Below are 13,166 nucleotides of genomic sequence, written 5' to 3'. Positions count from 1 at the left end.
ATAAAGGTGCTTTCACCAGAATTCACTCCTTTTTCTTTGCTGTTTTGGCTTTAGTGGGAGAACCAATTAACCATGAAGCTTGGCAGTGGTTCCACAAAGTAGTGGGAGACAGCAAATGCACCCTTGTGGACACCTGGTGGCAAACAGGTAATTAGCATGATACTGGGGTTGGTGGCAGAGAAGGGGCAGGAAATGTTCCCCAAAAATGATCATGGTTAGAAAATGGTTTGAAATGATGGTGTGCAACTATTTGGCCTGAAGGCCAGATGAGTGGCATAGGGCTGGTCCTTGGGCTGGATCCCCTGGGACTGATCCAGTGTGGGGTTGGTGCATTGGATCCAGCTGTGGGCCAGCTTAGCACTGCACACTAGATCTGGTCATGGAGTGACCCCATATGTAAAGCAACTCCACATACTGGAGCAATTCGCTTGTGGGCTTGCACCATCAAGCCCGTAGGGCTCCTCACAGGTATTTGGCAGTGGGGAAGCAGTGGCAGAGTTAATTGCCATGGCTGCCACTGCTCCCCTACCACCAAATTTCTGGACCATTGAGGAGCCATGCAGGGTGGCTAACATAGCCCCGTGGGCCAAATGCAGTGTGTGGGCTGGAGGTTGAGCACCACTGGTTTAAAATGGTCTATTTCATTTGGAAACATTTTCATGAAAATTTTGTCCAGGTTTTTGAATACGAGTTACTTTCTTTGTTACTCTCTTGCATACTCTTTTGTACTTGGGCTCTCAGGTCACAAAAGTATGATGCACCCATCCTTACTGTTCTTTACTGAAGGGCCTTCTGGAGGTAAGGACTAGATCCTATTCTACCAATTGGGCATCTAAGTAAACAGAAGCATCTAAGTGTGATTTTTATTTTACTGGATTCAAGAGTCCTGAAAATCCATCTATTAGTGGTGTGACTGGGGCAGGTACCCTAGGTACCAACTTGCGGGGGAGGTAGGAGGTGGGGCGGGGGTGGGTAAAGCGGAAAAAAAGGCCATTGCTGCAGCCACAATCTCACCAGTGGTACAGCAGCAATCAGAAGTTGCTGAGGCCCTTGTGTGTGTGGAAGCTGCCCAAGGTACCCAACTGCACACTTGCACCGCTGCCATCAGTGCATCTACTTTTGTAACACACCATCATCTATCCTTTAAGACTGAGTCACCTAAAAGCAGTGAGGAAGGGAAGGACCCACCTTCCTCCCCTTTTTTGCATTAACTGTTTTTGGGGGATTTGATCAGGGTGGACTAGAATTATGCTTAGGCTGTTAAGTACACTTATGTACCTAATAGGTGGAACAGGATCTTGCCTTGAGTGTTTCTCCAGGTCTGCGTTTTCTCCTGCTCTTGCCTGTCATATGACAAGAAGAATCACAAAAAGGTCACTTTCTGGAGCTGAACCAACAGCTTACCTGGAATAAGGAAAATCACATGAAAGCTGCTGGCTCTGTTTGTACTCCAGTGTATACTTTGTTCTGGGCTCTCCTTCCTGCTTGGCTTCCTGCTGTAGCTTAAAGAAAGAGTATGTGTATTTTCACACTGCCTTTTTCCTCTCCTCTACCAAAGAGCACCCCTCCCATTTCCAGACTCTCCTACCCAGGGACTGAGCACCTCCCTCTTCTGCTGGAGGAGTCTAGCATGCTTACTTTATCATTGCTTCCAAACCCACCTCCATGTTTCCATACTGCGGGGTCCATACTCGTTTTTCCTGTTTCCAGCCAGAACTCCCAGCATAACCTGCCTTTCCCTGCTTGCCTTGGCTTGGAGATCAGTGAGTGAGTCCCTTGTAAGCCAGGTTAGAGTTTTAAAATCCACTTATATTCAGGTAAAAAAACAAAAACTCTTCAGATGAAAAATGAATGCTGCATGCTGTGTTATGAGACTAGTTTCTTTCTCAGTCAAATTAAAATAAACAGTGCCTAGATGACTGGAAACTGCATTTCTTTCCTCTTGTCACATCTTTGATGCATTAGATTAAGTTGGTAAGAAAATAAAACCTTCCAAAACAGTGAATGATTACTGTACAGTGATGGGGACCAGAGAAAGTACCCTGTCCTCCTGTTATGACTTCTGAACTTTCACTAGATTAGTTAGTGATGGATATAAGTTGGCACAGATTTCCAGATATATATCATCTTTTAAAAAATAACTACAGCATTAAAGCTAAAAATTGAATTGTAACTACTACTTTGCTATTACTAGACTGAATATTAGGCTGTAGGTAGTGGCACTGAATTCATAAATGCTTGAACAAGAATAGTCAGTTCTCTGAAGACAGCACTTATTGAGCACAGCAATTTGCAACTTCAAGCACACAACAAAGAACAACAGAACTCCGCCTAAGCTAAGACAACCCAATAAGACACAGTAACAGTACACACAATTTAGCTTAATTTGAAATGTAACATAAGCCAAAAAGACAACAGAAAGCCTTGCATAGGTTTTATGTAATCCTGAGGGCAGAGGTATTCAGAAAGTCTTTCTGGGGGATTCTCAGGTGGTCTTAGGTGATGAGGAAGAAATTCCACAGGCCTGGGAAATTCCACAGTCTTTGCCTGGGTTTTTATAGGGCTCTGCACCTTTCTCCCCCTTGGGTCCTTCGTATATCCCATGTTTCATGACTGTCATACACTGTTTGATGTCTCTGTTTCTTGCCTCTTCTTAGGTATTCCAGTATTTTGCCCCTTACAAGTTTCACTTTGAAATGCAAATTTAGCCCCCCTGCCTTCTTCCCTTCCCTGGCTACTTCAGGTCATGTACTTAACATCTGTCATGTAGCTGCAGAGTTAGTAAAGGGCCCACACTTGTGATGGCTGCTGTGTGTTTGCTAACACTGATTAACAGTTGCCTGGTTGATAGCCAGAACCCACATTTCTTGGTGTGTATAAATTGCAGTTTCCCAGTTGGTCTAATAAGAGGTATCATTTTGGAACCAAGAGTTTTAGTTTTCTGTATGAGAGCTTGGAATGCCTTTTAAACTTGGCCAAGTGCTTTCAGGTGACCAATTAGCAGCTAGTGGAGGTCTCACAAATCTTTATAGAAATGTGTTTTGCTAGAGAACAAAATTTTTCTACCTTGAAAGGTTATGTTATAATAATAAACGCACATGGAAGGATTAAATGCACTGTTTAGACATATATGTGGGATGAAAACAGTTTTTAGATAAACCGTTTAGATGAGTGCAGTGTGTATTACTACAGTGTCACCTCTCACAGCCAATTTAAATATAGCTCATCAAATGCCTCCTGTCCTCTGTGGAAGGTTGCCTTCTGCAGCAGCAGCATGTCACCAGATAGTAAAACTGAACAGACAAAGATGAGTAAATCACGCCTTAAGAACCCACCCAGAAGTATTTGGGCAAATAGTTTATGAGGAACAAGTAACATGGAGGGTGTGTCTGCATGTGTGAGAGAGAAATTATGGTTTTTTGTGCTAAAATATTGGATAGTTGGGTCTGTGTTATGACTTATAGCAATATGATTCAAAGATGCATCTGATTGTTAGGGTTTTAAATGATATGAAAAAGAGATTTGATATATTTAGGCTTATAATTTACTTTTGTTCCCAAGGTAAAGCTGTTTGTAAGTGGTTCTTGAATCACTAGACTGTGGTATTGAATAATGTTGAATAAATAGGGGGTATTCAGAGGAACATACTATACTTTGGATGGGCCTTTTAGTGCTTGTTATCTTATTTATCCATCACATATATAGGATCTGCTCAAGCACTTGCTCCTGCTGTCATTAAATCAATAGCTAACCTCTTGTTTTTTCTGAGAACAGGAGTACTAATATCTGTCAGCCAGCTAGATATATTGACCTTGCTTTGTGTTAACAAACAGCAGGGACACACAAAGACTGATGCTTTTCTCATTATTTGCATTGACTCATCATTTGCAAATAAGGCTTGACCCAAGTACATCATTGTGAATTTATCCTTCAATTACTGCATTTATTCCACGATACAACAAAAGGAGAGAAGAACATAACTGCTAATCAATCTCTTTATTAATAATACCATTATAGTATTATTGTACTTCCTGTGATTAAGCCATAGGAAATGGACAGTGGGGCCAGAAAGCTCAGAAGGGTCTAGCTTTTGGAGCAGCTAATTAATGTTTCCCTTGGCATTGAAGGGACAGAAAGCAGGGTAGCCAGATATGGGAGTTCCTACAGAGAAAAATGGTTTGAAACCAAAGGTGGGTTTCCTTGGGATGCCAGCTGCTAGGGGGGCCATAAAATGGCTGCAGACTCCATTCCATATCAAGTTAGCTGCAGAGCCCTACCATCAGGTTTTTGAGCCCTCGGTGAGAAATATGGACTAGGAGACCTACGCTACAGGGTGTGCTTCTCATGAGGTATTTTGTAATAATGGTGATTGAGCTTCACAAAGTGCTTTTCATCCAGACCTCTCAAAGTGTTACAAAAACAGCTCAGGAAATCAACCCTCTCAAAATCATGTGCTTGTGTCATCACTTCTAAACCCATTTGTGCAGCAGGAAAAGAGTTGAATAGCATTGTCTAGGCAGCACTGGGGATGTGAAGGGATTCAGTAAAAGTGTAAATGCCACCTTCTTGCTGTCTGCATTTAGCACTAGCTGATATCTGTAGAGATTAATTTATCTACTGGGTGTGAGCATGAACTATGATAATTGTGGCCTGGATTCTAGGATAGGAGTATATAGGCCCAATAGATCAGCTGTCTTTATTTTACTCACAGGGTTCGGGACTAAGGTAAGGAATCTCCAGGTTTGAAATGTTGATGTGCATCCAGACTACAGCTGCTGCCCTGACAGGACACATGGACTGCTACTTCCTTTCCTGCATGGTGTCTGGCCCAGCTGCTGCAGCTGTTGGTCTAATGCACAGGAAGGCCATGTTTCCACACTATTAAAGTTAGCAGGAGTTTTACCATTGACAACAGTGATTGTAGCATTAAGACTTAAGTCTGTTTTTTTGGTGTAATACCCTACAATGAGAGGAGTTGCTACCCACCTGAGGCCAGTTGCTTACCCATGCCTTCTTTCCGCTCATCATCATTTCATATAGAGAAATGTATGTTTATATGTAGCTTATGAAGGCCAAGGCAGACAGATGTTTTGCGCTGATATGCCAGCAAACCCGTTCGTAGCTTTAGGTGCCATGCTTTTTAAAAGAGTTCTTGATATGCAGTGAAAAGCAAAATGGATGCTGGAATGTTTAGAAAATAGACTCTAGGAAGAAAGGTAAAGAGGGAAGAATTTGAAACATACATACTGTTGTTGTTACTTGTTGTAGTAGCATCTTGTGGCCATGACTAGGCCCTGGTCAGACGTATCTCAAAATATGGTCCCTGTCCAAAAATGAGCTGGCAGTCTTCATTTGTCACCCTGTGCCTGTGATGGAGAGAGAGCACAGGGTAACAGTGATAAAGGTGTGACCAGTGTAATGAGCAGTAGCCACAGCTCACCAGCTGGCCAACCATTGATAAGGATTCTGTTTTATATTTTGTTTCAAGCGCCAAATCAATTCCAGATTCAGTTGGACAAAGCCCAGTAGTCAAGTTCTGAAGTTTGACTGAGAAGAGCTCTGTTGTTAAGTCTGCATGGCTCTACCACTGGGCAAGTATCCTGCCTCCCAGACCCATTGGTCTGGGGCTTTGGATACTTCCCAAATCCAGGCAGGCATCCTGCGTGCAAGCCCCAGACCCAGAGGCCTTGAGGTTCAGATGCCCCCAGTCTCACTTGATCTTAGCCAAAAGATTTGATTGGCCCCTCCCCCCATCAAAAGAGGGGTCCTATAATTTGATTAAACAGGAATTCTGAGTCCATGGAGTTTTACCTGTGAGAGGTGTCTGCAAGTTGCTGTTCTGGTTTAGTTTGCAAAATGTAGGTGTTTGCTGTAACCCATCATTAAATGACATGCACATGAGTCCCAGATTCTTTGACTCTTGCATTCTTTTTCCAGAGACCGGTGGTATTTGCATTGCTCCACGACCATCAGAAGAAGGAGCTGAAATCATTCCAGCTATGGCAATGAGACCGTTCTTTGGGATTGTACCTGTACTGATGGATGAGAACGTGAGTTAGGACTGCACTCTGTCAGATGGGAAACCTATCAGAGATTCTGTCATCTCATTTGTCTGTCTTGTGTTGCCTTTTTAATGCCAAAATAATTTAGGAAAAGGAAAAATATTGTTTAAACTCCATTAAATTGATACAGTAGAGGATCCGATTGCATAAAATAGCATATCTCTAACACTGATAAGAATACCAGCTGCAAAGTGGCTTTGGGGTGGCTCCTATGATTTTATCATGGAAGGGCACAGTCCTGAAGATACTGACACATGTATAACGTGGCTCTGGCATGGTCTCCTTAGAGACAAAAGAACTTCTTGCATGAGTCAGATTCACTAAAAACACAGCCTACTTGCAACCATGAAAGGATTTTGTTCTTAAAATTCACTGCTAAAGGTATACTGTAGACAAGAAAATTCCCCTGCCCACCATGTTCTCTTTGCAGGCAGTGAGCTCAGAGTATTTGTTGGCATTTTCTGAGCATTCTGGGAAATATGTATTGTGAAAAATGGGTCTGTAGCCTGAGACAAGATTTTTTTTCTATTATTAGCAGCTGCCTTTATTGTGGAATGAGATAGTTATGGCCTGGGTTAAACTTCTCACCTTGCAGAGGTGGAACTGGTGCCTTCATTTAAGATAGCTGTAAGAGACTAACTATACTTTAGATGTGGGCAAATGAGTAAGCGACCACTGAGTAAATGCTAGGAATCCACACCCTCACATCAGCTGCATTGTAGTAACTGCCCATGTAGCATGCACGGTACATGCAACTAATCAGTGGTAGCACTCCTCACCAAGCAGGCATTAGAAGAGAGCTAAGCTTTCTTTGGTTAGCTTTCTTCTACCATAGGGTAGAAGCTGCACACACACAAACACCACAGAGCAGTGGACAGGTGGTAAAGCCATGCCCCCTTTTACTTTGTTGCTACTAATTGGTGTGCCCAGGTGTCCCGGATTTGGAGCTGCTGCCCTATCTCTGCCATTGACTTGGGCCCTGACCTGTTGGCACAAAGCCCAACAGGTATGGTTATTAGCTGTCCATAAATTTACAGATGCTGCATAAAAAGCAAGCCTAAAAACACCTGTCCATAAAAATATGGAGCTGTTCATATAAACAGTAAGCAGCCAGAGCTTTAGGGAAGCTCCCTTCACTGGCAGTGTTGAAGGATGGATAGAGTACAGCAGTGCCACCTGGTGTCTAAGCAGGAACACAGCACCCTCAGAAGTTCTTATCAAGCCTTTGTAGCTCATGGGAGTCTCTGTAGCTTCCTTCCTGACCCCCAGTCATTTGTGCTGCTGCTGCATCTCATCTGCCTGTAACACTGCTCACCTTGCAGGTAGGCAGATAGAAGTGCTTCCTTGGGGATCTGAGCTGGGACACGGGGAGTGGGGCTAGCAGGGGTAAGGTGTGTGGGGGGAGTCTTGGGGGACAGTCTGGTATGGGATGCAATTGAGGATATCCCTGGAATGGGAGTAGTAGGTTATAAAAACCATTGCTGCAGTCAAGCTGGGGTTGTCAACCCAAGAGATTTTTTTTCTGACAATCTGCAAACTTTTTATTGACGGCCAAACATTGGTGTTAAGCCTCTACATCTGAACCCTACCCTTGTCCAGGGCCTGACAGAAATGCTTTACATAATGTAAATGTAACCTACCTCAGTAAAAAATTTTGCAGGATGGCATTAAAAAACTTGTTTTGGGTTGGCTACCTGCACATGGGCTGTAGTTGGACTTGGCCTGGATGTAAAAAAACTACTGTACAGATCTCATTCAAAGTGTGTGTGTGTGGGCAGGGGCTTGCTTTTGTGCCATCCCCCTCCCCAGTCATGCAGGGCCAGAGTTTCCAAGGTGTTAAATGACCAGAGATAGAAGATGGCACTTTGTGGGGTTTCCAATAGCAACGTGAGCAGATTAGGCCTTCCATTTAAATCAAAGGGCTTTGGTGACCTTTCTCTACATAGCAGTTTTTTTGGAGCTGTTGCAGTTCTATTACCATGGTTTTCAGACAGTGTGAGAACTGCTCTGACTTAGTGATGTGTGGGTGAGAGCTGGGATGGCATGCTCAGGATAGGATGGGGAGTTGTGCTGATGCAGTGGCCTTCAGGACTGTGCTAATCTGTGGGTTGGGACAGAATTGGTACTGATAGACCCCAAATGAGGAATGTGTAGGTCCCTGTACGCTTCTGGTGGGTTTTTCACCAGTAGTGGTATGAATCCAGGCCTTAAAGAAGGTGTGGAGCAGCATGCTGAGGAGTGGGGCTCTGTATATCTTGTATTGTCTTTTACAGTCCAGGGGTTCACCTGCTTTTTCACCTGCACAGAGGGTTATTCTTATAATACTCAGCTGCCCTCTTATTGACATATCTGAATAATTAAAGTGTGACACAGTCAATGCATAGTAGTCGAGACCTGTTTCTCCACATATGTTCTACCACAGGCAAAATATGAGTGGGAAGCAATGAAAATAAATCAGTGGAGTAATTAACACTGAAACTGAAAAACTGGTGGGGCTCTCAGTTGTCCTGGTGCAGGCAGGCATGACTGCTTTCAAGTTAGTAGGATGATACCAGTGTAAAACTGGGGTGAGGCTAGAATGATGCTTCACTCAGATTGTGTTGCCAGCTCCTTTCCTTTAATCTGTGCTGTTTCCATTGCATTGGTCTGATGATCTGTCCTGTTCTTGGACCTACAGGGGAAAGTGATAGAAGGAAATGATGTCTCTGGTGCTCTGTGCATTGCGGAGCCGTGGCCTGGCATGGCAAGAACCATCTATAGAGACAATCAGAGATTTGTAGATGCTTATTTCAAAACTTATCCAGGTAAGACAAATGGCTAGGGAAAACCATGTGCGATCAGTGTCAGTGCACTGCAAGACTTTACCTTGTGTCTATACTGCAATGAGCTGGTGCTAATAGCCTCTGCTGGATGGAGTGAGAACTGGCTAGACCGAAGTGGAGCCTTATGTGTTCTGAGCCGTGTGGAGGCTACTGCTTTAAAGTTCCCATGGCTGTGGGTACAGTGCAGTTACACTTGAGCAGTCTTAGGGAGCAGTACGGTTGATGCAAGCCAACTTTGCCACTGGCAAAGGGAATTCATTGATTAGAAAGCTACTTTTCTCTGTGGCAAAGAGTATCTCATGCTTGTAACCCCCGCCCCCTCTCCCCCCCCACCCCCAACCCAAACTACTTTTGATTTATGGACAAGCTGTAGCCCACAGTTCTGATCCAGCATATTAGAGAGCAAAGCCCCTTTTGTTGAGCGTGTCTCAAAATTCACGTGCTCTTCAAACTCTGAATTGGTCAGGATCCAATAAACCTTTCTTCATGTCAGACTGTTGACTGCTCCAATTATTTTTTTTAAGGCATGTTGCAATTCCTCTGACAGGGTGTATATGGAAGTTGCTTTTTTGCCATTTAAAGTGCTTTATTGCCATAATAACAGAAGTGCATGGCTTTACAGGATGTTATAAATGAGTACAGTGCTTTACAGCACTTTAGCAACCTACAGTGCTTTAATAATATACTTTACATTAATCACATTTCTGACCAGTGGAGAAGCTCCAGGAGGCTGTGGAACACCCCCAACCTCCAAGCCTGGAAAGAGCAGGGAGGCACAGAGGGTCCCCACCAAACACTGCACTGCTGTCATGTTTAAGAGCACTGTAACTTTCTAAAGTTGTAAAAAGTGCACTAAATTACAGCGCTGTAAAATGTGCGCAGAGTACTTCTGTACCCACAGTCTTCTTTCTGCCGCTGGTCAGAAGCCTGTAGCTCATGTGTCCAAAAGGGCTGTGTGAAACGGCTGTTTCATTTCCGTTTTGGATTTGGCCACATGGGAGGGACAGTGATTTGTTTTGGTGTTTCAGATCGCCGTTCTGTTTCAGTTTGGCCAAATCTGTTTCAGAGTTTCGACACTGTTTCAGTGCTGATTCAGATCAGCCGGGGAGAGGCAGGCACAGCTGGGAGGCTGCAATTTCTCCAGTGGCTCCTCTGGCTGTGCCTGCCACTCCCTGGGTGGGAGGAGCTGTGGGAGAAGGCCCCGTGGTTGCCCTGCCCAGCCCCAGCCTCCTGGCACTTTAAAAAACAAAACAAAACAAAACAAAAAAGCCTTGCACTCACTGAATGTAGCAGCAGCAATCGGGGCCTTTGGGGGCTCATGGCAGAGCCCCCCCTTGCACAGTGTGGGACAATGTGGGACAGCAAGGATGGTACCCCCGCTTGGCACCTTTGTGGCAGTTGCATCGCGCGGGTGCCGTGTGGCTCTGCAGGGTGCTGCACGCTGTCTGGGAGCAGATGTGTGTATTTGTGTTCAATAATTCATCCAAACTAGTAGATAGTTATTGTGTCCTAATGTGTAAAGCAATGGTGTAAAGATTTAATATGCCTGCATTCTTGTCCTAGCTCTATTATGATCTCACTGTCTGGCTTCAGGCAAATCAGTTAATCTTACTGTGCCATAGTGTAGTGGGGGCCAAACTTTCTGGGAGGCATGCTGCTAATTAGGCCCACATCCTCCCCCAAGTGCCACTCTGATTCCTTCCCCTGCCTGATCTGTTGCCCTGCTTTCTATTCCCAGCCTTGTGCTCCCTGCCCAATCTGCTAGACTGCTTCTTCTGGGCCTGTCTATTACTGTCCTGCCTGTCCTCACTTCAGTCTGCCATATGCTACAAACAGAAGCTGCCTGTTCTACTTGTGGTACTTATACCACAGGTTGACCATCCCTGCCATATTGAACCTTGCTGCACAAATACTTTCAAGCTTCCTGAGGGTGCTGTGTAATGACTTGGTGTAGCTAATGTTTGAGATAGGTGGGGATCATATAAGTTAGAGGTAAACTTTTTGTTCTCCAGTATTTAGAAATCTCCCACCAGATCTGAGCTTTGTACTTAAACTTTCTTAACCTGAAATGCCACTTTCTTGAAATTCAGATTTCCATATTTCATATACATCCCCAGAGCTGTTTAGGTCCCTGCCATTTATTCCTTGCCACACTGATAGTATGAAAAGGAACATTGTCAGGGCTCTTTGCACTTAGCAAGAGCAAGTGTCTTTGCATAAACTGAAACATTGATGGCTCAAATTGGAACTGCTAGTCTACCAGAAGTCAGGCAGAAGCACCTTCCTTTTTCAGTGAATTGCTGCAGCACAATGTCCTCTAGTAGACATGAGACTGGACATATGCCTGCTGTTGCATCAGGTCAGATGGCACTGGATGTAATTTATCTCTGTAGCATAAACAGAAAGCAGAGCAGAAACCATTTTTCTTTTATATGTTTTCTGTCCTGGGTAAGCCTGGGGATGTAGTTGCCATGCACACATACTCTCACCATGGAACAGGAGCCTGAGTGGAGAAGTCTTCTGTTAGTATGAATGCACACCAATGTTTATGGGTAAAGCTGACTGCGTTACAAAAGCCGGCAGACTAGTTCAGTCTTAGTGACACTTGCCAGCGACTGCTGCAGCTGAGCATTTAGTAGTGCATGTCCTCAGTCAGATTTAGTATACATTTTCCAGGGGTTACTAGAGGCCCTAGATGAGGTCAGGGCCTCACTCTTATCAGGGGCTGTATCACCCCATGGTAAGAATCTGTGTCCCTGTCCCAAAGAGTTTAGGATCATGGGAACCAAGTCCAAGGGTGAGGTAGAGATCAGAGACAGGTATATTACTTGGTCAAGATAACACAGCAGGGCAAGAGGACAGCCAAGCCCAGAGGTGGTGAATTCCAGTGAAATGCCTTCTCTTTGGGACTGTAATGCCTGTCTTGAAGCTTGGGCTCCTCCAAACTCTGGTCTCTGGTCACAGTGGATATGAGACCTGTAAACACTGATCCCTGGTCGAGGGGTGCATGAAGGGCTTTGGGGTGGTGACTTCAGGCATTAGACTTGCAGAGGGTTGAGATTGCCTCCGTGGCAAGGGAGAAGTGGGTGCCTGAGGGGCTGTTACTTCTCTTTGGGGGATGAAGCAGGAGCACATGAACTTTTGCGTGCCTCATTGATCATTAATATTTGCCTTCTAGTAGCTCCTAGAAGTCCCAGTGAGGGCACAATCATGCAGGGCTAGCATTGTGCTTTTAGGGAATGTTAGGGTGGAAACAGATATTGGCTTTCATTGTCTTTGTGCCACCATGAACATTTTAATGGTAGCGCAAAGGCCAAGCAAACAGATGTCCATGTTCCTTGTTGTGCTGCAAATGGTGGTACCAATTTGTGCTGCTGTTTAGCAGCAGGTGTCTGTTTAATTTATGGCATGAGAATGCTGGCAGCCCGAAGCTGCCCACGTTCTCCAGTCACCCTGGGCAGGTGCACACCTCCAGAATTCCCATGCAGGATCAGGCCCTTCAAGCCTTAGGCGTTCCTGTCCAGTTTTCCTGCTTATGGAGATGCGCTTCAGAGATCCTGGGGTGCATCTCTGCAAGTGGAGAAGGTTGGGAAGGCACTCCCAGGACTGTCGGGGCCCAATCCTGCATGGGAATTCCCAGTGTGCAGAGAACCAGGCCCCTCAAACCTCAGGAGAACACTTTGCCCATTGTGCAAAGGCATCAATAGGCAGGGCAATAGGTGATGAGTCTTTTGCCCAAAGAAGTGGATCAGCTGCACAGGGACACATCTTGGCACAGATGACCCAGTTCATTTGGTGATGTTTATCTCTAGTCTTAGAGACCACCCCTGTCCTAGAGGGCTCATCGCTTATGCTGGGAGAAAGGTGGTGTGTATTGTTACCTATCCGTACAGCAGGTGTAAGAAAACCTGGCCCAGCTGGACAATATAGATGCTTGGGGAGGCATCTGGGGCCGGGGTGGAGGAGAGTGGGGATACAGTGGTGCAGTCACTCCCACCCCTTTAATTCCTGGTCCACCCAAAGTTTCAAACCATCAGCCTGGCAGTGGCAGCAGCATTTCTATTCAGGCAGCAATGAGGGAGTCATGTGACTTCATGACTGTAACAGGGAGCCAAAGGCTCCTGTTACTTCAAGGGTGAAGGAGCAGCAGAGAGAGCCTCAGACAGGGAAAGCTGTTTATCATGAGCTGCAAGGGAACAAGGCGTTTAATCCACAGCAGAGTGCCATGGGCACACTAGAGTTTAGAGCTCTGCTAAGAGCCTTGATTTGGAGTTTAGACCTG

General features: G+C 45.0%; 1 protein-coding gene across 3 annotated transcripts in view; it reads left to right on the top strand.

Moving 5' to 3' along the window:
• ACSS1 (acyl-CoA synthetase short chain family member 1) overlaps nucleotides 1-13,166 on the top strand; it is a 70,213-nt gene that overhangs the window by 47,591 nt on the left and 9,456 nt on the right. For all 3 annotated transcript variants that reach the window (XM_090052441.1, XM_090052449.1, XM_090052457.1), the window contains 3 exons: nucleotides 55-147; nucleotides 5,938-6,050; nucleotides 8,740-8,866. In XM_090052441.1, the coding sequence (XP_089908567.1) occupies nucleotides 55-147; nucleotides 5,938-6,050; nucleotides 8,740-8,866 (333 nt within the window). The remainder of the gene's footprint in view (nucleotides 1-54; nucleotides 148-5,937; nucleotides 6,051-8,739; nucleotides 8,867-13,166) is intronic.

Source organism: Crocodylus siamensis, chromosome 1 (assembly GCF_052110815.1).
Source record: "Crocodylus siamensis isolate JL-2025a chromosome 1, ASM5211081v1, whole genome shotgun sequence".
Lineage (NCBI taxonomy): Eukaryota > Metazoa > Chordata > Crocodylia > Crocodylidae > Crocodylus > Crocodylus siamensis.
The sequence above is the reverse complement of the archived record's forward strand: the minus strand, read 5'-3'. Positions and strand labels throughout refer to the sequence as shown.